General features: G+C 38.6%; 1 protein-coding gene across 4 annotated transcripts in view; it reads right to left on the bottom strand.

The window, feature by feature from the left end:
- Positions 1-7,995: 7,995 nt before the first annotated feature.
- Positions 7,996-24,542, bottom strand: part of LOC140739298 (glucocorticoid receptor-like) — a 101,602-nt gene continuing 85,055 nt past the window's right edge. For all 4 annotated transcript variants that reach the window (XM_073067458.1, XM_073067460.1, XM_073067459.1 and 1 more), the window contains exons 7-9: positions 22,791-22,921; positions 17,863-18,020; positions 7,996-13,638 (exon numbers count right to left, since the gene is read on the bottom strand). In XM_073067458.1, the coding sequence (XP_072923559.1) occupies positions 13,483-13,638; positions 17,863-18,020; positions 22,791-22,921 (445 nt within the window). In that variant the 3' untranslated portion in view covers positions 7,996-13,482. The remainder of the gene's footprint in view (positions 13,639-17,862; positions 18,021-22,790; positions 22,922-24,542) is intronic.

The raw sequence follows: 24,542 nt of genomic DNA, 5'->3' as shown, positions 1-24,542 counted from the left end.
TGTAACAGTAGTATGTAGGCCTCTGTTAGTCTCAATAGACCATGGATTTGCAGGGTGCAAGCCTGGGCAAGGTTTTTTTTATGGAAGACCAGCAGTTGCCCAAGCTGCAAGTCTCCCCTCTCCACGCCACCGAAGTTGTCCAAGGGAAGGGCATTAGGACCCATACAGCTTGGCACCGGTGTCGTCGCAGAGCAATGTGTGGTTAAGTGCCTTGCTCAAGGATACACATGCAGCCTCAGCCAAGGCTCGAACTAGCGACCTTCAGATAACTAGACAAATGCCTTAACCACTTGGCCATGCGCCAACCCCACAACAGTATCCAAAGTGGTATACCTGTTTTTGAGGGGGATCCCTTAACAATTCTTAAAGCCATAACCATAATGAGTGGTACAGCAGGCACTTATGGACATATGGCCTGCTTTTATGTTTTTAATTTTATAAGGTATGTTTATTTTTATTTCATAACTTCAGGAAATAATGGACATTAAATTTATAACTTGCAATCTGCATAATGGTTAAAACATTAAGTAAAAATTATATAAGTGGCCTGATTGATTTGGACTACACCTGATGATCCAATTCCAGTCATACATTGTGCATGTGAAGCAGATGAATTCCTTCAGAACTGCTGGCTAATTTGGGTGTGTGTGTGTGTGATTGGTTACATTGTTGAATGCCAGTGATCTCAGTGGGCTAATGCTCAATAGCAGGCATTGGAAGAAAATGTTATAGAGATTTCTCTGATATAGAGATGAGCTCAATGCCTTTTATGCTCACTTTGACACAGAACACGGAGGCAGTTTTATGAACCCCCACAGACACCGAAGACCTTGTGCTTTCAGTCTCTGAGGCCAATGTGAGAATATTCTGCTTGGTGAATCCACAGAAAGCATCTGGCCCAGATGATGTACTTGGTCAACTATTGAAGTCCAGTGCCAATCAACTAGCAGAAGTGCTTCTGGACATCTTCAACCTCTGGCTTTGACATTCTGAAGTACCCAGCTCAGACAGGTAGGCTTCAGCCATACTGATAACCTTAGAAGAACATGGTCACCTGCCTGAATCACTATCATTCAGTAGCACTTGCATCTACTGTGATGAAATGCTTTGAGAGATTGGTGATGAAACATATCAACTCCTTTCTGAGGAGTTACCTGGATGCACTCCAATTTGTTTACCATCACATCAGGCCAACAGCAGATATCATTTTATTGGCTCTTCACTTAGTTCTGGAATATCTGAACAATGAAGATGCATACATATATTCCTCGAAACTAATCAGTAAGCTCTAAGACATAGGTTATGGTACCTCCCTGTGCAACTGGATACAGTGATTTCCTAACTTGCAGACCACCAGTCAGTATGGATTGGCAACAACATCTCCATAATTACCATCGGTACAGGTGCACCAGAAGGCTATGTGCTTAGCCCCTGCTCTACTCACTTTATATATTTGATTACGTGGTTAAATACAGCTCCAAATCAATATTTAAGGTTGCTGATTACATCATTTTTGTTGGCCAGATCAAAAATGACAACGGATCAGCATTCAAGATGGAGATTGAAAATCTGGTTGAAAGGTGCCATGACAACAACCTCTTACTCAAAGTCAGGCAAAATGAAAGGGCTGATTACAAACTAAAGGAGGAAGAAGTCACAGTCCATGAGCCATAAGTTGATTGGAGGTGGAGAGGGTCAGTAGGTTTAAATTCCTTGGTGTTTTCATAATTATTTATTTAGAGGTTCAGCACGGATCAGGCCCTTCCAGCACTTTGAACTGTGGCACCCCAGCAACCCCTGATTCAATTCTAGACTAATCATGGGACAATTCACAAAGACCAATCAACCGACCAAACATTATGTCTTAGGGCTGTGAGAGGAAATCGGAGCACCTGGAGAAAACACACACACTCCACTGGAAGGATGTACTGAGTCTTTATGGATGACAGGTATTGAACTCTGATGTGACTGAGCTGTGGTAGTGTCATGCTAACCACTATGCTACTGTGATGCCCCATTAGAGAACCAGCACATAGTGCCTCTACTTTCTTAAAAGTCTGCATACATTTGGCAGGTCATAAAACTTCAACGTACTTCTATAGATGCACAATGGAGAGCACCCTTCCTGTTTGCACCATGGCCTGGTGTGCAATCAAGAATGGAAAAGCCTAAGAGTGATGGGTACAGTCCAGTCTGTCCCAAGCCAAAGGCCTCCCCACCACTGGGCACTTCTACAAGGAGCGTGGCCACAAGAAAGCAGCACCCATTATCAAGGACCCCCCAACATCCAGGCCATGCTCTCTTCTCACTGCAGCCACCCAGAAGATGGTACAGGAGCATTAGATCCCACACCACCAGGTTCAAGAAATTATTACCCTAAATCATCAGGCTCCTGAACCGATGTAGATGAACTCACTTATCACAACTCTGAACTGATTCCACAATCTATGGACTTATTTTTAAGGACTCTACAACTTGTGGTCTCAGTTTTATTAATTTATTGATTTATTTTTTATTTGCACAACTTTTGCACATTTGTTGTTTAGCAGTCTTCGTATATGTTTAGATTTTATAAATTATATTTTCCAGTAAATGCTTACAAGAAAGGCAGTATATGGTGACATCTATGTATGTTGAAAATAAAGTTACTCTGACTTTGATAAGGAGCTTTTGAATTAAGGCTGAGTGCTGTTCTGGCAATAATAAAATCTGACCTAGAATTCGTGACCTTGACCTCCAGATAATTGTTGCTGCCCATCTCCTCTAACACTAAAAGAAAATTAAACAATAACATGGAATTATCAGTACCATGTCATGCATTCTTAACTTTGGAGCTACAAAATCAAAGTGCTGCTATTTCAACACCTGCCTAAAGTAAGTAGCAACAATATTATTAGCTTTATTAAAGCAAAATCTACCTTTTCTGAAACATGATAAATTCTACAACAGCTATACATGATACTAAAAGTAAATCTAATTTAAGAAAACATAACAGGAGTAAAGCTCTGCAAGTTGCTGAAGGTGCAGATAGAAAATAAATGCAGATTAAAGTGACAAGGAACATTTCTTACAGTCTTCTTGTGAGTGACATGGATAAATCTAAAATTACCTTGAGATACAGCTGTGTTTATTTTGATGTTTACTTCTAAAATCACCAGTGAATCTCTGCAAGAATTGTTTGCCCAAAGCAGTATTTGGCCACAGTTCATGAGTGGATTTACAATTCCATGGGATTAGTGTTTCACTCAGAAATTTAAAAGGCCTGAGCTGAGAAAAATAGACAAAGAATCCATAGCTTGCACCTTCAAGAATGCAATGATTTCACTAGTAATGGGCGCAATTGGCCAAAGGGTCAGAAAATGATGAGTGAGTGTGTGATTTTTAGTAATGCTCTCAAACAGGACCACAGATATTTTGGTAGAGCAAGTTGGGATCAGGAAGATTCCCTACCTCAATAAGATCCAATGAACCCTTTGAGAAATTGTGGAATTGTATTGTTGTAGCTCACTAACCATGCTAGAACCAGTAGTTGTGGACTTGACCACATTATAGAAATTATCTGGAAAACCTTTTGGTTATGCCAGTTTATAGAATCTCCTAACACTTTTCAATCTTTAACATTGTTAGCTATGAAAAACGATCTAGTGCTTCCTCTGCATTTATGATGAAAAAATTGTTCTCTGGTTTCCAACCGGGTACAGGTAATGGATGTTTCGATGAGTTTGTCATCAAGATGTCGGTTAAAATCGATACCTGTACCCAGCTGGAAGCAAAGAAGTGTTTATTCATTGTTAGCTATGTTAATTGGAGAAGGGGTAATCTCACTTGCCTCAGTTGCTTCTCCTGCCCAAGTTATTTTCCATGATAAAACACACTCCCATCAGCAGGCTGAGACACAAAGGCAGAAACCCTCTTTGCTAATAGTTGTCCATTAAACAACATGGAAAGATCAACTTGCCTTTCAGTCATTCCTTTATTTATGTTTCCCTCTCCTTCCAATGCCAGTTGATTCTTACCAGAACGCAGGTCAGAACACAATAAAAATGGAAATCCTCTTTATAAAAGTCTTGGGATAAAAATGGATGTCAACAAGGGAGTCACTGAATAAGGATGGAAGAGGGACAGGGCCTTAACACTCCAATTTTCCCTGAGGAATCTTGAAATATTGAGTGCTTATCACTGAAATTGGTCTATTGATTATGTCATTGCGTCTGCACTTCACTCCTGTCTGATCTGGAAAATAGTGCTTCACACGCCAAGATGCTGTTCATTGACTTAAGCCTGGTGTCAATACAATCATCCTTCAGAAGCTGGTGAGTTAACTGTCCTTGTCATATCTCAACTCCTATTTCTATAACGGGGTGTTGGACTGCTAGATAGAAAGACCAACATCTCTAGCTCTATCACAAACAGGAGAACATCTGCAGATGCTGGAAATCCAAACAACACACACAAAATGCTGGAGGAACTCAGCAGGCCAGACAGCATCTATGGAAAAGAGTAGAGTTGATGTTTCGAGCCAAGATCCTACCAAAAGAGTCTAGGCCCGAAATGTCAACTGTAATCTTTTCCATGCATGCTGCCTGGCCTGCTGAATTCCTCCAGCATTTTGTGTGTACCTCTAGCTCCAGCACCCCCCAGGGCTGTATGCTCAACCCGTGCTGATGCACGAGTGTACTACTACATCCAGTTCAAATCCAATTATTAAATTCGCTGATGACATGAGAGTGGTTGACCACATCAACAATGCTAGCAAAATGGCATTCAGAGAGGAGGTAGAGTAGCAGTCTCCCCGGAGAGTGTTTGGAGAGTTAGAGCTAGTTTCTATGGAGTGCACATAATGGATTATCTCACCTGGTCCCTCAACACCACGTCTTTCGCTAAGAAAGCACAGCAGTGTCTCCACATCCTGAGGAGATTAAGGTGAGCAAGGGTCCCCCCACCTTCTAGCCAATTTTTACAGGAGCACCATTGAGACTAACCTGACCAGCTGCATCACTGTCTGGTATTGGAATTACAAGGCTTTTGTCTGCAAGGCACTACAAAGGATTGAGAGGACTGTTGAGAACATTATCAGGAGCGTTGCTTATGCAGAGGTCCAACTATCTCTTTGACCCTTTACTATCATTAGGATAAGGACTGTCAGGATGGGAAGCAGCTTCTTCACCAGGCTGTGAGACCACTGAACTCCCTGCCACCATTTAGGTCTCATCACGTATACTGCTTGCTTTTAACTTTTGTCTTATTATTTGTTAATTTGTTTATGATAATAGTACCTTATATATTGTGTGTGAGATATATGGATATACTTTGTTGTACAGTACATCTTGGTCTAGGGTTTCATTTGGCATATCAATATAATTGAATGACAATAAACTGAACTTGAAAATGGTTCCACCATCCCTAAACAGATAGGCAATTTCTCTGAAGTTTTTCCTCTTGCCCAATTCCTCCTCACACAAAACAGATGATTGTCTTATCACTAAGCGAATCACTTTGTCATCCAATCTACATTCTAATCCCAATGTTTTCTTCTTCAAATTATTACTGGAACCTAAGTAACAAGTTAATTCCTGACCAAGATTAACATTTTCACCCCCTTCCAGCTGCCTTTTGCTTGGTCATGACTTTTTGCCAAAGGCAGGACTTAACTCCCCAAGCTGGTTTCCCATGTATTCCAGGCACCCGGCTGGGAAACAAGATGTTTTTTATTTTGCAGTCAATAGTGAGATCTCGGCTGTTGCAACTTCCCTGTGTTAATGCTGTAGGCAGAAGGCATGAGATGGGAAAATAGTGACCTTGGGAAACTACTTTGCTTGAGAATAAAGTAAGTCCCTTTCATTTAGGGACTTAATGAATGCATACAGTAGGGATAGAAATAATTTATTGATAATCTAATCCAAACAATTTAAATTTGGATTATTTAAATATGTGCATTGTTTCCTCCTCAATGTTACACTAGAGTGCTTAAAACAAAAGGTGGAACAATGAACAAAGTCTCCTGACTCAGAGACAATAGTACAACAGAACAAGAGCTAAATGGATCCCTGGGAAATCCCACATTCCATTCTGAGACCAACATTCATGGTACACGTATAATTTTTATCAACATCCTTTAGTTAACATTTTTAATTATTTAAAACAAATCTATAAAATGAATTTAAAATAATTTTAAAAACAAAACCAGTCGAGTATCATATTGAAATGAATGGACTTATGCAAAACACAAGCATGAGAAAACTCTGCTTCAATTTCCAAACAAAAGTGGATATGCTGTATTTTCAAGGATAAGTTATATGCATACATATTATGCATTACACACTGGGAAATTATGATTTATATCCCTGTACATAATGCAATGGTCCAGATTCTTCTGGTGTGAGGTGAGTGGGTGGTGTTTACTGTTGCGTACATCCAGGAGCCCGGTTTCACAGGCTCAGAGGTCCAAGAGCCAAGTATCATGAGCATCAGGTAGGTTTTTCAATGTTAACAAAATTTTGTTTCAACAAAACATTCTTAAAGCCCACAACAGTCTGCAAAAAAACTATTTTTAACCATGCTATTAGTCAATATATAGAAATTAAAATATTTTAATAAAAATTAAAACAAATGGGTTTACACAAGAAATAGCAGTAGAACTCTACACGAGCTCTCAAGCCTGCCCTACCATTCAATATAATTGTACAGCCACTCTGGTTTCTAATGTGCCATTCCTCTAAAACCCTCAATTGTTCATTCTTTCAAATATTTATCTATCTCTACCTAATCTAACCTCATCACCTGCAGGGACAGAATTCCAGATTTACTACTCTTTTAAAGAACAAGATTTTACACACGTCAGTTTTAAATGACTGTCCCCTTATTTATAGCTATGCTCACTTGTTCACAACTCTCCCAGTGGTGCAAACATCTGTCTGTTAAACCTCCTTTGGATTTCATGCTTAAATATGGACATCACTGATTCTTCTAAGCTCCAAGAAATGCAGGTCTAAACTACTGAGTTTCCAATGGCAGTATAAACATCCACCTCATCCCTTGAATAATTTAAACATTTTCTTATAGTACTCCATTACAAAATTATAACATAGAACAGTACAGCACTGGACAGATCATTTGGCTCCCTATATTGTGCTTTTTGATGCCAATTTACACTAAATGCCTTCGTCCAGTGAATCATTCATATCTCTCCAGCCTCTTCTTAGTCCTATGTTTTTCTAAGTCTCTTAAAATAAATTGCCTTATTCCAGGAAACCCATTCCAGGCACTAATCACTGTAAAAATATTGTTCATCACTTCACCTATAACTACTCCCCCCTTTAACCTTAAAAACATACTCCTTTGTGTTTGACATTTCCACCCTGGGGAACAAATTCTGACTCCACCTTATCTATGCTTCTCATCATTTAAAAAAAACATTAGGTCATTAGGCCTTCAACATTCTAGGAAGAATGACTCAGTTTGTTTAATCTATTTTTATATTGCATACCTTTCTGCACCTTCTCCACTACTTCCTAGATCTGCACATAACACTCTAAGTGTGATCCAACCCTTATACTCATCACCCCTACTATGGAGGGGTCAAATGCCTTGTCCATGATGATAATGTCCACTGCCTTATCTTCATTAAGCACCTTAATCACCTGCTGAAAAAATCCTATCAAGTTTGCAAGACAATGCTGACTATCCCTAAACAGGCTATGCCTTTTCAAATGTTCATAAATCCTATCTCTCATTATTTGCTCAGACAGATCCCTTATAATTGCCACTTGGCTACAATCCCTATTTACCTTTTTTGAACCAAGTGTCAACTTAGCTACTCTCCATTTCTCTTGAACCTCAACTATTGCTATTGAGGGCACAAAGATCCTTGTCAAAGTAACAACAATCTACTCACTTCTTTCAGTACTCTGGGATAGTTTATTGCGCTAATAATACATCTGAAGCTTTGTGTTAGTTTCACGAAAAGAATTTGTTCTAAGCAACAACGGGAGACAGTTAGTGGAAAAGCGAATTTATTATCCAATTTCTGTCCATTATTCTGCATTATTGAGAGCTATTCACAATTATTGGACTTAAACACCTGCACAATTATGCAAATTTCATCTGCAACACTATTAGTAAATGAGACACAACTGCACAAAGATCAGTTCAAAGCATAAAGAGAAGCAGGACCCTGGAAAAACATTCTACAAAACACACGCCTGTTGGATTTACATAGTAAGTCAAATAAACTAATATTTTAAAGAAAGGTACACAGATGTTATCCTATTAATGGATCATCTTACATCAAGAAGATGAGAGACCATGGAGATTAGCAAGCTCTCCATATTACACTTCTGAAATCGCTAACGTTTGTTCATTCTTTCCCCCATATTTCAAAATGGTACATTATGAATAAACTATTACACAATCCTGTATATAATCTACAAGAGCATTTTTCTTTTGAGGTAATAGAGCCACATTTGATTGTCTGGTCTTTACATTATCTCAGTGCATGGACATTAAAATATACAATCATTATTAGACAGTTCTGAAAAATATTTAAGAGTTTATATCTCTACATTGAGGACGCATGTTCATCTGTCCTTCTGTAAAAGGCACACCGTTAATTTTGAAATGTCAGTGTCCTTGTTTTATATTATGTTTAAGCAGTTTTTAGTCTTGCCAAAATTGGCACCATTTGTAAACCTGATTATGTGATTAGGCAAATTATACAAAGGTTAATAAACTACACTGTCACTTTAACAACTTTTATTAATAATTTTCTTAAGATTCTTAATCTGAATTCATAAGCTCTATGAAATTTAAACACTGAGATGAATAAATCAGTTTAAGGTTTGATTAAAACATTTAATTCTTCATGATGTATGCAATCTGATTCTCATAATACTTTGGGCACTCATACTAGGTGTGTGTGAATACTGTATTCATAAACTCACTAGTCATTTTAAACCCTTCAGCTTCATTTATTTCCTATTGACAGAGATTAATGTACTGTGTTCTTGAAACACAATTTGTAGGACACCTGCTAGTAGTAGGCCTTGTGCTGTTTTTTAAAACAAAAATCAGTAATATGTAGGTACTTTCAGTATCGTGACAAATAACTTTTCAACTCTTATCAGAAGTAAACAAAGTTTAACTAGCAATATACACCAAATTTAATCTTGATGAGGCAAGTTATATTCAATACCATCTCCTCCCTCCATATATCCATCAAAAAAGCTTATAAAATTACTCCATATCTTTCTGTGGTCTTTCTTAATCACAAATCAATCTGATTTTAGTATATTTTTATAAACTGCTATATAATTTTTCATCTCATAAGCACGTCATTTTTTCCAAATTTTGTTCCTCCCTGCCTGCTAGACAGAAATTTATCACTCACTTTGCATTAAAGTTAAATCACTTAAAATCAGTCAGCTATTACAAAACTGAAATACTCTGTTACCGAAGGTTTTTAAAGTATATCCTATGTATTGAAATAGTATCATCAGATTTTAGTTCCTCTGAGCAGCCAGAGGTACATTCAATTTTCTTTCATAATAACTGATGTAGGAGATCACAACTATCCTTGTTAAAAAAAGTGTGATGAAGATATAGTTTTTAAACTGACAAAGGAACCAAAACCATCCTGTAATAATTCACCAGAAACAGTATATTTAAAGAATCTGCTTAAAATTTGAAAAATATATATCTATGCATGTTACTTGGTTACCTAAATATTATGCGTAGCTAATTACAAAGGCAGAGATTTGGTTGTATTCGTGAGATAACATCCAAAAAGAACTCTATTTGCAGCATTTATTCATCTCCTTATAATGGAGGGATGTAGTGGTGTGGTCCAGAATTGGCTGGTGTTAGAATTTATTTTTGCTTTTGCTGAACGATGGCTAAAATTGAGAAACCTGTTTGGTGCAGTACACATGGTTCTCTTGTTTCTCCTAAGGTGTGGAGGGCAGAAATCAAGAAAAATAAACTGTCCTCTCCTCAACGGGTCCAGCCCACGCAATAGATTTTTTTTTAAAATAAAGCACCTTTTGCAAAATAAAACTCTTGATAAAACCAACTGGGCTTTAAGTATTTTTCCCTGTTTATTCTGCATCCTGACTTGTATGGATGCAGAGTACGTGTCAAATCTTTCAAGAAGAAAAATATGAACTATCAACAACTTATATACTATCACAGAAAAACTTAAAATCAGGCCTTGGCCTAGAGCATTGGTATAAATAGTCATTAGTCACAAACTATATTGAAGGAAAATTGTAGCCATATATTGAAGACATTTTCTTCTCACCCGGATAAGTAATTAGAACAGACAATAGAAGTAAATTCCATTTTTTGGCATAATTATTGAACTTGCTATCCATGTGGGATGCAATTTATCCATCTATCCAAAAAGTACAAAATCCTTAGAAAAAGACTGGCTAAGTAATAGCCCATGTATCCCTATTAAAGAATACTTCTCTCAAGGCAAACACGAGGAAATCTGCAGATGCTGGAAATTCAAGCAACATACACACAAAATGCTGGTGGAACACAGCAGGCCAGGCAGCATCTATAGGGAGAAGCGCTGTCGACATTTCGGGCCGAGACCCTTCATCGACACGTCAGCAGCGCTTCTCCCTATAGATGCTGCCTGGCCTGCTGCGTTCCACCAGTATTTTGTGTGTGATACTTCTCTCAATATGGTCTATAAATAATCTATACATTTTTACTGGGCTCAATGTTTAATTTCAAGTCACAAAAAAAAAGGTTATATGTGGGTCATTAGAAAAGAAACCAAAACAAACTTGCCTCTTTCCACTTGTTCAATAGCTATGGCTATTTACAACATGGGCCATCCACAGTACCAGTACTCATTGTTACACACAGGAAAAATTAGTGCAGCACTAATTTGGCTAATTAGGGAATCAGAAACTGTAAAAGACCAATGATTCCAGAAAACAAAACATCTCAATTTTGATTAAAAGCTTAAATCTCTGAATTAAGAACTCAGTGAAATACAAACTTTACTTTTAATTTACCTTTTGCTAAATATGCAGTTCTAATATGTAGGATTGCTTTATATTCTAACTCCCTCCCCCCTCCCTTATATACCACTTTGTTACACCACCAAAGAGAAATTTATATATAGGGCATATATGGATATACTGTGCAAAATAAATTGCAGCTGAATTAAGTGATGTGGTGAAATGATAGAGTTCCACTGCAGTTGTTGAAATACTGCCCAACTCCACACCTCAACACCCCCATCTCTCACATTCAATGTCACCATTCTTTTCATGCTAATTTTCAATCTGATCACCAGATAGCTGATATTACAAAAATCAAACAGCATTAAGAGTTGTATGGCTTGCTTTGATGCAATTATTTGATAACAAGAGATCCAAAAGGATTGAAACACATTATTTCAACATTCTGTCCCTGTTGACTAGTTTGAGTTCTTGGTGAAATCAAGCATTAGGACCAGTATACCAGTTTGTGATGGGAAATAGCAATAAACTTGATTAAATAATTTTGTCTAAACCACATATAATTTTAAACACCATTGCTCTTTGATGTCATAAGTTCAATGACACAGAATGGAGAAGGAAAAAATATTCAAACTATTTCAGTTTTTTCATTCCCTGATTTCTTTGAGGACAATTCTTCTTCCTTTCACCAAGTATATTTCCAGTCTTACCTGCAATAATCATCTTAGCTTGAGTTACCATCCCATCTGTGCAACTATGATCATGAATGAAGTTCGTATTTCTCTACATTTCGATGGTATTGCCCTCCAATATATTCCAGACTGCATACCATCCAGAAGCATGAATATGGCTGACTGATCAACTAGAAATTTACTGAACACAATGTAATTGCAACTGACCTAACACCGGTTCCTTAAGGTTGTTATAGCTGGGGGTGGTAATGGGGATAAGCTCCCACTACCTATTAAATGCTCCTAATGGCGTGCACCTCAAATAGCCTCTGACAACCAAGTCCAACTCCTGACCTTCATGTGTGGCTTAGCTACTAAGACCAGCAGAACCGTTACTACTGACAGGAGTAAGGGCAAAGGCAAGTTACTGGCACCTTAAAACCACTCACTTCAGGCAGATGGGGCTCGTTAGTCGTGGTTGGCAGCTCATCTACCAGAAGAAAACTCTGACTCAAACCTCCATTGCCTTGTGGCTACACCCACTCATGGGGAAGGCTTCGGGGGTAAACCCTGAGGGAAATCCAGAGCTGGAGTCCCTAAGGCAGTCCTACATTGTGTTCAATGTTGACTGGCAACTCTTGTTACACTGCTGGTACAAAAATGTATTGGTCTCTGCCGTTCCTTAGGGTTTATCAGATGTGTAGAGTGGGCGAGTTTGCTACATGGGCAACAGCTTGCTCTCGGTATTGTACTTCCCAGGCTTGTGTATCTAGACAGCAAGGACGCAATATCCATGGTCAACTCTGACCGACGGAGGCCCTCACAACATTTAAAAATAAGAACTTAAAATCACTAGCATCAGTCCTACTGTATACTGGACTACTGTCTCTTTAAATGCTATAAGATGCTTACATTAAGGAATGCATTATCCCCAGTGAAATCAGAGGAAAATTTTCCTAATTAATATTGTGGAGTCAATCACAGAAGCTGTGTGGGCTCCATTATGGAGCATGAGCATAAATCTACCAGCATTGGTGAACCAACAAACACTGGAACTGAATAAAATAAAGTTATAAAATTTCACATTACCAAAGGTAATTAATAAACACATCATCATATATGGCCACTGTCAATTCCTATGTAACCCAGGATGCATTTTATACAGGATGGCATACATAATACACACTTGAAAATACATGTAATTTCCAGAAATATGTTTGCCCCTCTCAAATCACACATTAAATGTTTTAAGGTAGTTCAAATACCAGTTTGTTGATCAGTATATTACAAAATGATCAGTTTTTACACATTTACATTAAAGCAATGGGCAAGTTTACTTATACAACATAGAATTCCATGACTGTTATAAAGGAAAACTTTTATCAGGCTCAAATTCCACTTATATAAAAAAACATACATATAAAGAAAATACTGAGTAAATTACCAGTTCTCCTACATTAACAATAGAGGAAACTGTCCAAATTGGCTACATTAGACTTAAAAAGCTTAAAAAAGGCACAATTTTCCCTTTTCTGATATACACTGTAAACTTCTCATTAGAATGCATGCATAAAATCAAACTGGTATCGCAGTACACAGAAATAAATTTCACAACAAACTACATGCAGATTTCTGTCTCTTATATTTTTTCAACATACAGTCTCTAGGCTGTAAAACTGTTTCCTTTTTACCTCAGCCCAGGCCTAACCCTCTGTAAACCCTATGTAGTGCATATGACATAATGGCAAGCGTTTGCAGGACAAACATTTCCAAAATCCGATCACTTTGCGAAAAACAACGGGGGATAACTTTAAGGCATTTTTTCCTTTTTAAGGCAGTCATTTATGGTGGAACCGAAGCTGTTTAGCCATTCCCGCCATGACCTTTGGTAACTGGTTGCTAATAACTTCCACCAACATTTCCGGGAACTCCACTCTGAGAGTCTTTGATTCCACGAAAGTATAAAAACAAAACTGCAACAACCCTTCAACCAACTACAAGAAAAAAAATAACAAGTATATTAGCAAAACAATTGTTAAGTAATGCTACATTACTTTACAAGTACTAAATTTGTGAACGTGCAATATTTCAGAAAAAACATGCTAATAGAGGAGATATTTAATCACTGAATTCTAGACACAACTCCTTAGATGACCACTTACTATTCTGATCTTAGTTGCGATCATGGTTTTATTGTGTAGAGAAAGAATGACGAGCTTTCATGCCTGATTTTCAAGTTTTCTCTTTTCCCATGATTTGATGCCAAAATTAATCATCACAAGGCTGTTAACTCTAGTAATATCCGTATCTACAGTTAGACAATTGCTTGTCTAATCCTTTAAAGCCAAGTGAACATTTAAATTCTGAAAGAATGATTTGAAGAGGAGAATGGCAGTTTTCACCAGAAGAATTACCAGTCATTTTCCTCATCTGTTCTTAAAATTTTGTTGTCTGCACAGCATTCACTAAACTTGAAAACACTACACTGGATGCTTTAATAATAGGATAAGAAATTAAGTGAATACATTATTTACAGTACAGCTCTGTAGCAAACAGTAAAATCTCTCCCCTATTTTCTGAATTATAGGTGACAGGGCAGATGGAACACCTATGAATACATTTTCTGTCCATAATTCTTCAGTACTTTATGTTCGCCAGTTACAGAATAAGCAGACCACAGGATGTTTAAAAGACATGCAGAATGATGAGGACAGAGATCAGGAACGGCTCTTCCCAAAGTGTGGTGAATCTGTGAAATTCTCAGCCCAATGAAGCAGTGGGGGCTACCTTGGTAAATACAAACCCCATTTCCAGAAAAGTTGGGAATAAAAACAAAAATCTGTGATATTTTAATTCACGTGAACCCATATTTAACTGACAAAAGTACAAAGAAAAGATTTTGAATAGTTTTACTGACCAACTTAATTGTATTTTGTAAATTTACACAAATTTAGAATTCGATGGCTGCAACACAGTCAACAAAAGTTGGGACAGAGTTAAAATAAGATTGAAAAGTGCACAGAATATTCAAGTAACACTGGTTTGGAAGACTCCACATTAAGCAGGCTAATTGGTAGCAGGTGAGGTATTGTGACTGGGTATAAAAGTAGCGTCCATCAAAGGCTCAGTCTTTGCAAGTAAGGATGGGTCATGGCTCACCCCTTTGTGCCAAAATTCGTGAGAGAATTGTTAGTCAGTTCAAAAGGAACATTTCCCAACGCAAGATTGCAGAGAACTTAGGTCTTTCAACATCTACAGTACATAATATTGTGAAAAGATTCAGAGAATTCAGAAACTTCTCAGTGCGTAAAGGGCAAGGTTGGAAACCACTGTTGAATGTGCGTGATCTTCGAGCCCTCAGGTGGCACTGCCTAAGAAACCGTCATGCTACTGTGACAATTATAGCCACCTGGGCTTGGGAGTACTTCGGAAAACCATTGTCACTTAATACAGTCCGTCGCTGCATCCAGAAATGCAACTTGAAACTGTATTACGCAAGGAGGAAGCCATACATCAACTCTATGCAGAAACGCCGGTGAGTTCTCTGGGCCCAAGCTCATCTCAGATGGACCAAAAGACTGTGGAACCGTGTGCTGTGGTCAGATGAGTCCACATTTCAGCTAGTTTTCTGAAAAAACTGGCGTCGAGTTCTCTGTGCCAAAGATGAAAACGACCATCCTGATTGTTATCAGCGAAAGGTGTAAAAACCAGCATCTGTGATGGTATGGGGGTGCATCAGTGCCCACGACATGGGTGAGTTGCATGTATGTGAAGGTACCATTGACTCTGAGGCATATATTAGGATTTTAGAGAGACATATGTTGCCATCAAGGCGATGTCTCTTCCTGGGATGTCCATGCTTATTTCAGCAGGACAATGCCAGACCACATTCTGCTCGGGCTACAACAGTGTGGTTTGTAGACACAGAGTACATGTGCTTGACTGACCTGCTGCCAGTCCAGATCTATCTCCTATTGAATATGTATGGCGCATCATGAAGAGAAGAATCAGACAACGGAGACCATGGACTGTTGAGCAGATGAAGTCTTATATCAAGCAAGAATGGACAAAATTTCCAATTGCAAATCTACTACAATTAGTATCCTCAGTTCCAAAACGATTAAAAAGTGTTATTAAAAGGAAAGGTGATGTAACACAATGGCAAACATGCTTCTGTCCCAACTTTTGTTGAGTGTGTTGCAGCCATCAAATTCTAAATTTGTGTATATTTACAAAATACAATTAAGTTGGTCAGTAAAACTATTGAAAATCTTTTCTTTGTACTTTTGTCAGTTAAATAAGGGTTCACGTGAATTAACATATCACAGATTTTTGTTTTTATTGCATTTTGGAAAATATCCCAACTTTTCTGGAAATGGGGTTTGTATATTTATGACAAGGTTGGATAGATTTTTGCATTGTAGGGGAATTAAGGGATATGGGGAAAAGGCAGGTAGGTAGAGTCCATGGCCAGATGGCCTACTCCTGCTCCTATTTCTTCTGTTCTCATGATAAGGGTGGAATCATATCACAGCAATAATACTTTGCCAAAGGTAAAAATATGACAAAGCTGTTGAAAGATCATAATCACTACCAGAAAACAGGAGGGTAAAGTAAGGCTGAAGAAGTGAAGGCACGCTAGGGGCGATGGAAAGACTGAGGCAGGTGTGAAGGATTGGCAATTACAGTCGTCCCTCCTTATCCCCGAGGGATTGGTTCCGGGACCCCTCGTGGATACCAAAATTCGTGGATGCTCGAGTCCCTTATTCAACCTGTCTCAATCCGGAGGGCCTTAGGACCCAGCAGAACCCCAGACATTATTTAACCTGTCTCAGAGCGATGGACATTAGGACCCAGCACCAGAGCTCTGAATGCGGTGTATCTGTTCAGGGAAATAATCATGATCACGATTGAAAATAAAGTGGAAATAATAAAGCGATCGGAAACAGGTGAAACGCCATCGGTCATTGGAAAAACATTAGGCTAGGTTGGTCAATGATTGGAACAATTTTAAAGGATAAAGTGAGAAAGGCTATGCCCCGATGAAAGCTACAATTATTACTAAGCAACGCAGCGGTTTAATTATTAGGTTTTGGGGTTTTGAGTTTTTGATCCTCCACATCAACCCAGCACAGTGGAGAGCGCACTAGGGAGCGATCTGTCCTGAGTCCCGAGAACTTCGATTACCGAGCCTGACATTGAAACATATGTTCTTAAGTGTTTTATATGCATAGAAAGGTAAAATAGATTCTATATACTAAGACAAACGTCTGACTAACTGACACTAAATAATACCGGATGTACCTGTTCCGACTTATTAGTAAGAGAACTTGCGATTTTTTTCCAATTCCGATGCACCATAACCCACACACATCCTCCCGTATACTTTAAATCATCTCTAGCTTATAATACCTAAAACAATGTAAATGCTATGTGAAATGTTGTTATACTGCATTGTTCAGGGAATAATGATAAGAAAAAAAAGTCTGTACATGCTCAACAGCAAGTACTGGAAGAACACTTCCGGGTTTTCGCGATTCACAGTTGGTTGAATTCGCTCATGCGGAATCTGTGGATAAGGAGGGCCGACTGTACCTAGGTATGTTCAGGTTCAAAATCTCAGAAGAGACTCATCACCAATAAGGAAAAAAGTATCCTGATTAATTGGTACCCGACTCCCTTCACCATCAGCTCACAGTGGTTGACCTATGATATGCATGCAGTTCCTAATCTGGGCTACTCTAGACACCATCTCTACCAGGACAAGGGAAGTACATGTCTGGGAATACAACCACCTGCTAGCTCCCCTCCAAGTTGCACACCATCCCAATGACAATCTCAAGGGCAATTAAAGCAATAATTGTTGGCCTTGCCTACAACATCCAGACCCCAAAATAAAAACAATTACATCTGCCATTTCTGTTTGGGGCTAAAAACCTTAAGTTCCAGCTATTTTTAAGCCTGCTGCTAGTTCAATAACTGAATAATAAGGACATCATTACTAGAAGATAGAGTTAAATTAACTATTTAGAAATATTTTTTGATATATGTAACCCATGCAGCAACTGGAACAGTTCATACTTTGGACAAACTTTTAAATATTTGTATTGTGTTTGTAAGGAATGTTTACCAATAACTTGGGTTACTGGGATGCCTGCTAGTACCCTTAAAGTATCAGCTTTTACTGCAGGAATGAAGTTCCCAAGAATTTTACTCACATCGTGCATTGAATCCAGAAGTTTTGTCAGCTGATAAAAACGGTGCCAGTTTTGGCTTGAGCTTCCCTCTTTCTTTACTATAGCTCTTCCCAGCTCTTTTATGTATGAGGTTCGAATCTCATCAAATGCCACCTGGCTCTTCAAGCCATCTGTTGGTACTATAATAAACAGGGGACAAAGAAAAAGTTTTATGATTATATAAAACAGTTGATATAAAACTGTGACATTCTATGGAAAATGTATCTCCACTCCTACATTTGTTTCTTCTCAGGATATGATACCAAAGAGCTTCAATCTTTTCAAGAATCCACTTTTTAAGCAAGGTAATTATTCATCTAAAATAATTAACTTCGATTTATTGCGTCATAGACCAGTACAGAAACATTGTTCAAGTCGTGTCTTCAAATGGACAAAAATATACACGAATCAAGATTTGTATCTGCTTTTGATATTAGTTAACAGATTTATATCACTCAATACATCAAAAAGACTTAGCGTCAAAGATAAGTAAAAATGCATGTTTCACCTGCAGACTTTCAAAGTCAGTTGGCACCATGGGGAGAAGCATTGTATTAATACCACATCCAAAAGGACAATGCAGGATTCCCTCAATAATGTTTGGATTTATTAATATTGCATTGGAACATGTCAATATTTCTTGAGAGGTGGTGGTGTCAGTCTTAAGGCATACTATATTAAATAAATTCCTAGGGCCTCACCAAGTGTATCCTAGGACATTGTGGAAAGCTAGGGAAGAATTTGCAGGGGTCGTGGCAGAGATATTAGAACAACTTTAGCCATGGGTGAGGTACCAGAAGATGGGAGGATGGGAAGGGTGCAACGACAAGCCAGTGAGTCTAACATTAGTAGTGGTTAAAGATAATGGAGGGCATTCTGAGGGGTAGAATCTATCAGCATTTAGAAGTACCTGGATTCATAAAGGAAAGGCAGCATGGCTTTTTTGTGTAGGGAATGGTGCCTCACAAATTTGTTTTTTAAAAAAGAGATACCAAAGAGGGCTGATGAAGGCTGGGCAGTAGATAAGACCATAAGATGTAGGAAAAGAATTAGGCCATTCAACACCTTGAGTCTGTTCTGCTATACCAGCATGGCTGATTTATCATCTTTCTCAATCCCATTCTCCTGCCTTCTTCCCTGTGACCTTTGATGTTCCAACTAATCAAGAACCTATCAATCTCTGCTTTAAATATTCCCACAGTTGTTTATGACAATGAATTCTACAGATTTGTCACCTTCTGGCTAAAAAAATTCCTCATCTCTGATCTAAATGGATGTACTTTTATCTGTGCCCTCTAGTTCTGGACTCCTCTGCAGGAAACATCCTGGCCAGAAAAGCTCTATCTAGGCCTTTCAATATTTGATAGGATTCAATGAGATCACCCAACATTCTTCTGAAGTCCAGAAAGTACAGGCTCAGAGCCATCAAACAAGCCTCGTAAATTAACCCTTTCATTCCCAGAATGCTGTCTATATAGACTTCAGCAGAGCCTTTGACAAAGTCCACATAGAACATTACAGCACAGAAACAGGCCTTTTGGCCCTTCTTGGCTGTGCCGAACCATTTTTCTGCCTAGTCCCACTGACCTGCACCCGGCCCATATCCCTCTATATCCCTCTCATCCATGTACCTGTCCAAGTTTTTCTTAAATGTTAAAAGTGAGCCCGCATTTACCACTTCATCTGGCAGCTCATTCCACACTCCCACCACTCTCTGTGTGAAGAAGCCCCCCCCCCAATATTCCCTTTAAACTTTTCCCCCTTCACCCTTAACCCATGTCCTCTTTTTTTTTCTCTCCCCTAACCTCAATGGAAAAAGCCTGCTTGCATTCACTCTATCTATACCCATCATAATTTTATATACCTCTATCAAATCTCCCTTCATTCTTCTATGCTCCAGGGAATAAAGTCCTAACCTATTCAACCTTTCTCTGTAACTCAAGTTTCTCAAGTCCCGGCAACATCCTTGTAAACCTTCTCTGCACTCTTTCAACCTTATTAATATCCTTCCTGTAATTCGGTGACCAAGACTGCACACAATACTCCAAATTCAGCCTCACCAATGCCTTATACAGCCTCACCATAACATTCCAACTCTTATACACAGCACTTTGATTTATAAAGGCCAATGTACCAAAAGCTCTCTTTACTACCCTATCTACCTGTGACGCCACTTTTAGGGAATTTTGTGTCTGTATTCCCAGATCCCTCTGTTCTACTGCACTCCTCAGTGCCCTACCATTTACCTTGTATGTTCTACCTTGGTTTTTCCTTCCAAAGTGCAACACCTCACACTTGTTTGTATTAAACTCCATCTGCCATTTTTCAGCCCATTTTTCCAGCTGGTCTAAATCCCTCTGCTAGCTTTGAAAACCTTCCTCACTGTCCACTACACTTCCAATCTTTGTATCATCAGCAAATTTGCTGATCCAATTTACCACATTATCATCCAGATCATTGATATAGATGACAAATAATAATGGACCCAGCACTGATCACTGTGGCACAAGGTAGGCTAATCTGATAGGTTAAATCACAGAATCCAGGGCAAGCTATCTAAATGGCTTGGTGGAAAGAGACAAAGGGTGGTAGTGGAGGGCTGTTATTCAGATTGAAGGCTTGTGACCAGTGGTGAAACACAGGCACTGGTGCCAGGTCCACTGTTGTTTGGTTTCTATGTTAGCGATTTAGATGGAAACATAGTCAGAATAACTAGCAAGTTTGCAGATCACACCTGAAGTTGTGGTGTAGTGGACAGAGTACAAGATCATTTAAGATTACTAAAAGGTCTAGATAAACTGGGGAAGTGGGCTAGCAATGGCGGATGCAAATTAAATTGGAGAAGTGTGAAATGTTAAACAAGTATAGAACTTACAAAATAAATGGTAGGGTCTTGGAGTCTTGTAGAAACATAGGCTACCAATACATAGTTTCCTGAAAGTGTTGACTCAGGGTCATGAATACAGCATGTCTTCATTGGTCAGGACACTGAGTACAATCACGTTACAATTACACAAGACCTTCCTGAGACCTTGAGGATACTCCTTGACACTCTTGGAATACTGTGCACAGTTCTGTGGCAAGGATGCTATTAAAATGGAATGGGTGCAGAAAAGGTTCACAGCGATGTTATTGGGTCTGGAGGGTTTGAGTTACAAGCTGAGGGTGGATAGACTGGGATTTTCTTCCTTGGAGCATAAGAAGCTGAAGTGTAATTCTATAGAGGTGTAAAATATCATGAGGGGCAAAGAAAGAATGCATGGTCACAGTCTTTTGCTTAGGGTAGGAGACTCTAAACTAGAGGACATAAATTTAAGGTGAGGAGTAAGATTTAAAAAGGACCTGAGGAGCAAAATTTTCCACAAACAATGGTGGGTAAATTTAATGAGCTGCCAGAGAAACCTGTAATAGCAGGTACAATTACAATTTTTAAAAGACACTTAGGTACATGGATAGAAAATGTTTTGAGAGAATATCAGCTATATACAGGCAAATGGGACTCGATCGGATGAACACCTTAATAGCAATGGATGAAATGTGTGGAAAGGGCCTTTTTCTATGACTCTTTAAGAAAGCACAGCAATCAATTCTATCAGCCCCTCCAAAGAATTCAATACATTTCAAGACCTTGGCCCCAATTTCTCCTTGTGCAACTGGATCCTTCATTTCCTCACTTGCAGACATCAGTCAGTTCAGGTTGGCAACATCTCCCACACAATCTCCCTCAACATAGGTGCACCACAAGGCTGTGTGGTTAGCTCCCTGCTCTACTCACTTTATATTTATGACTGTGAGTCAAAGCACAGCTCCAATGCCAAATTTAAGTGTTCAAGGCAGAATCAAAGATGGTAACAAATCATCATATGGGAGGGAGATTGATAATCTGGCTGAGTGGTGCCACAACAATCTCACTAAATATCAGCAGGACAAAGGAGATGATGATTGACAGCAGGACAAGAAAACAGGAGGTCCATGAGTTAGTTCTCATCCAGGGATCAGAGGTGGAGAGGGTCAGCAACTTTAAATTCCTTAGTGTTATCATTTCAGAGGATCTATCCTACGTCCAGCATGTAAATGCCGCTATGAAGAAAACACGGGACCACTTCTACTTTCTCAGAAGTTTAAGTTGATACAGCATGTCATTTAAAACTTCGACAAATTTCTGTAGATGTGTGGTAGAGATTATATTGACTGGTTGCATCATGGCATAGCTATGTTCTTGAACAGAAAATCCTATGAAAAATAGAGGATACAACGTTCATCATGATAAAGCCCTCCCCACATCTATATGCAGCGCTATTATAGGAAAGCAGCTTCCGTTGTCAAGGACCCCCACCATCCAGGCCGTACTCTTCTCGTTGCTGCCATCAGGAAGAAGGTACGGACGCCTCAAGTCCTGCACCACCAAGTTCAGGAACAGTTATTACTCAACCATCAAGCTCACGACACTTCAATGTCTCTTCATCTCATGGTCTCGATATTTATTGCTTATTTATTTATTATTTTCTTTTTTTTGCATTTGCAGAGTTTGTTTTTTTCTCGTATATTGGTTGTTTGTCCATCCTGTTGGGTCCAGTCTTTCATTGATTCTATTGTGCTTCTGGGATTTACTGTGACTGCCCGCAAGAAAATTTATTTCAACCGGTTGTAAATGGTGACATTTATACTTCAATTGACCAGATTGAATGGTAGGGTAGGGTGGACGGGCCAAGTGAACTACTCCAGCTATTTTGTTCTTGTGTTTTCTTTGGGATTCTTCTAGAATAGCATAAGATTAGAGATAAATCAGATAAAAATTCAGATAATCATGTTGGTTCTTGTCATTTACTGCCCTGTGACCAACATAAAAATGAACAGAAAAAATTATACAATGCATCAAGTTTTTTCCTATTCCCAAGCAAAATACCTACTTGTACCAAGAAGCAATAATGCCTTCATGCATAGGTATTCTTCATAGACAACCTTAAGATTTTTGAAATCCAATGCGATGTTGCTCATTCCTTTACACAAGCTGTACATCGTCGACTGCTGCATCCGTTGCCTTTAATACGAAAAAGGAAATGTCAAACATGTTTATCATTCCTGTTGCATTCCTTTGCATTTGCTATTGAAAGGATTGTAAATTAAGTTTTTTTTCCAGAAGTGGAAATCTCTGAGAACTGCTTGTATTCAATATTCAGGTGAGTTATGCTCCGTGTAGTACTTTAATACAATGAAAATAGTCTGTTTTTCAAAACCATCATGGTATGAACACGTCTTATTCCAATGTCATTTGCCTGGTCATCCAGCTGGCTGAGCAGCTAAATTGATTGAAGGCAGCAAATCAGGAATTACAACTTTTAACTTCTGTTTTAATCATTTTACTGAGTGTGAAATGAACTCTAAAACATACACATTAAGATCAAGTTCAAATCTGAAATATCATACAAGTCTTCATAAAAATTGCAAAATTCATACTAATCTGAAGTCTTATTCATAAACATTGTTGTTTTTAAGGTGTCAGATTTTGCTTTATTGTTCTTTCAGCTTTATATTTTGCTAAAAACTCATCTTGAAAACATATGACATGCATGGCTGAGAGGGAAATGGATCAGCCTTGATGAAATGGCAGAGTAGAGCTGATGGGCCGAATGGCCTAATTCTGTTCCCATATCCTGTTCTATGTGTTCGGAAGAATAGTTCACAAGCACATTAAATTAATAATTAAATTGGAGAGGACTGTAAAATAGTAAGAACACTTTGTGTGTCAGATCATGAAATAACAATTAGTAACACACAAAATGCTGGAGGTACTCAGCAGGTCATGTAGTATCTATGGAAATGAATAAACTGTCAACGTTTCAGGTCAAGACCTGTCTTTATGAAGAGTCTCGGCACAAACTGTCGACTTTCATTTCTAACCTGCTGATTTCCTCCAGTATTTTGCATGTTGCTCTGGATTTCCAGTATCTGCAGAATTTCTTATGTTTATAACAATCGGTAACTTTGATTTTCACATCTCATCAATAGCCTATCCTGGTCCAACCATGGCTAAGAGAGCTCAGTAACACCTGCACTTCCTCAGGAGGCTAAAGAAATTTGGGATGATCGCATTAATGTTTGCAATTTTTATCAATGTACCATCAAAAGCATCCTATCCAGATGCATAACAATTTTGCATAGTGATTGCTCTGCATGAGACCGCAAGAAACTGCAGAAATGTGTACACAGCTCTGAACATCACGGAAACTAGCTTCCCCTCCATGGACTACCTATACTTCTCAATGACTCAGGAAAGCACCCAGCATAATCAAAGATCTCACCCACCCCAGTCAATCTCTCTTCTGCTCTTTCAGAAGATACAAAACCCTGAAAGCAAGTACCACCGGACTCAAGGACTGCTTCTGCCCTTCTGTTATAAAACTATCGAATGGTTCCCTAGTATAATAAAATGGACTTCTCACCTCACAATCTACAAACCCCATTTCCAGAAAAGTTGGGATATTTTCCAAAATGCAATAAAAACAAAATTCTGTGATATGTTAATTCACGTGAACCCTTATTTAACTGACAAAAGTACAAAGAAAAGATTTTCAGTAGTTTTACTGACCAACTTAATTGTATTTTGTAAATATACACAAATTTAGAATTTGATGGCTGCAACACACTCAACAAAAATTGGG

Source organism: Hemitrygon akajei, chromosome 15 (genome assembly GCF_048418815.1).
Source record: "Hemitrygon akajei chromosome 15, sHemAka1.3, whole genome shotgun sequence".
In the NCBI taxonomy this organism is placed as follows: domain Eukaryota; kingdom Metazoa; phylum Chordata; class Chondrichthyes; order Myliobatiformes; family Dasyatidae; genus Hemitrygon; species Hemitrygon akajei.
The sequence above is the reverse complement of the archived record's forward strand: the minus strand, read 5'-3'. Positions and strand labels throughout refer to the sequence as shown.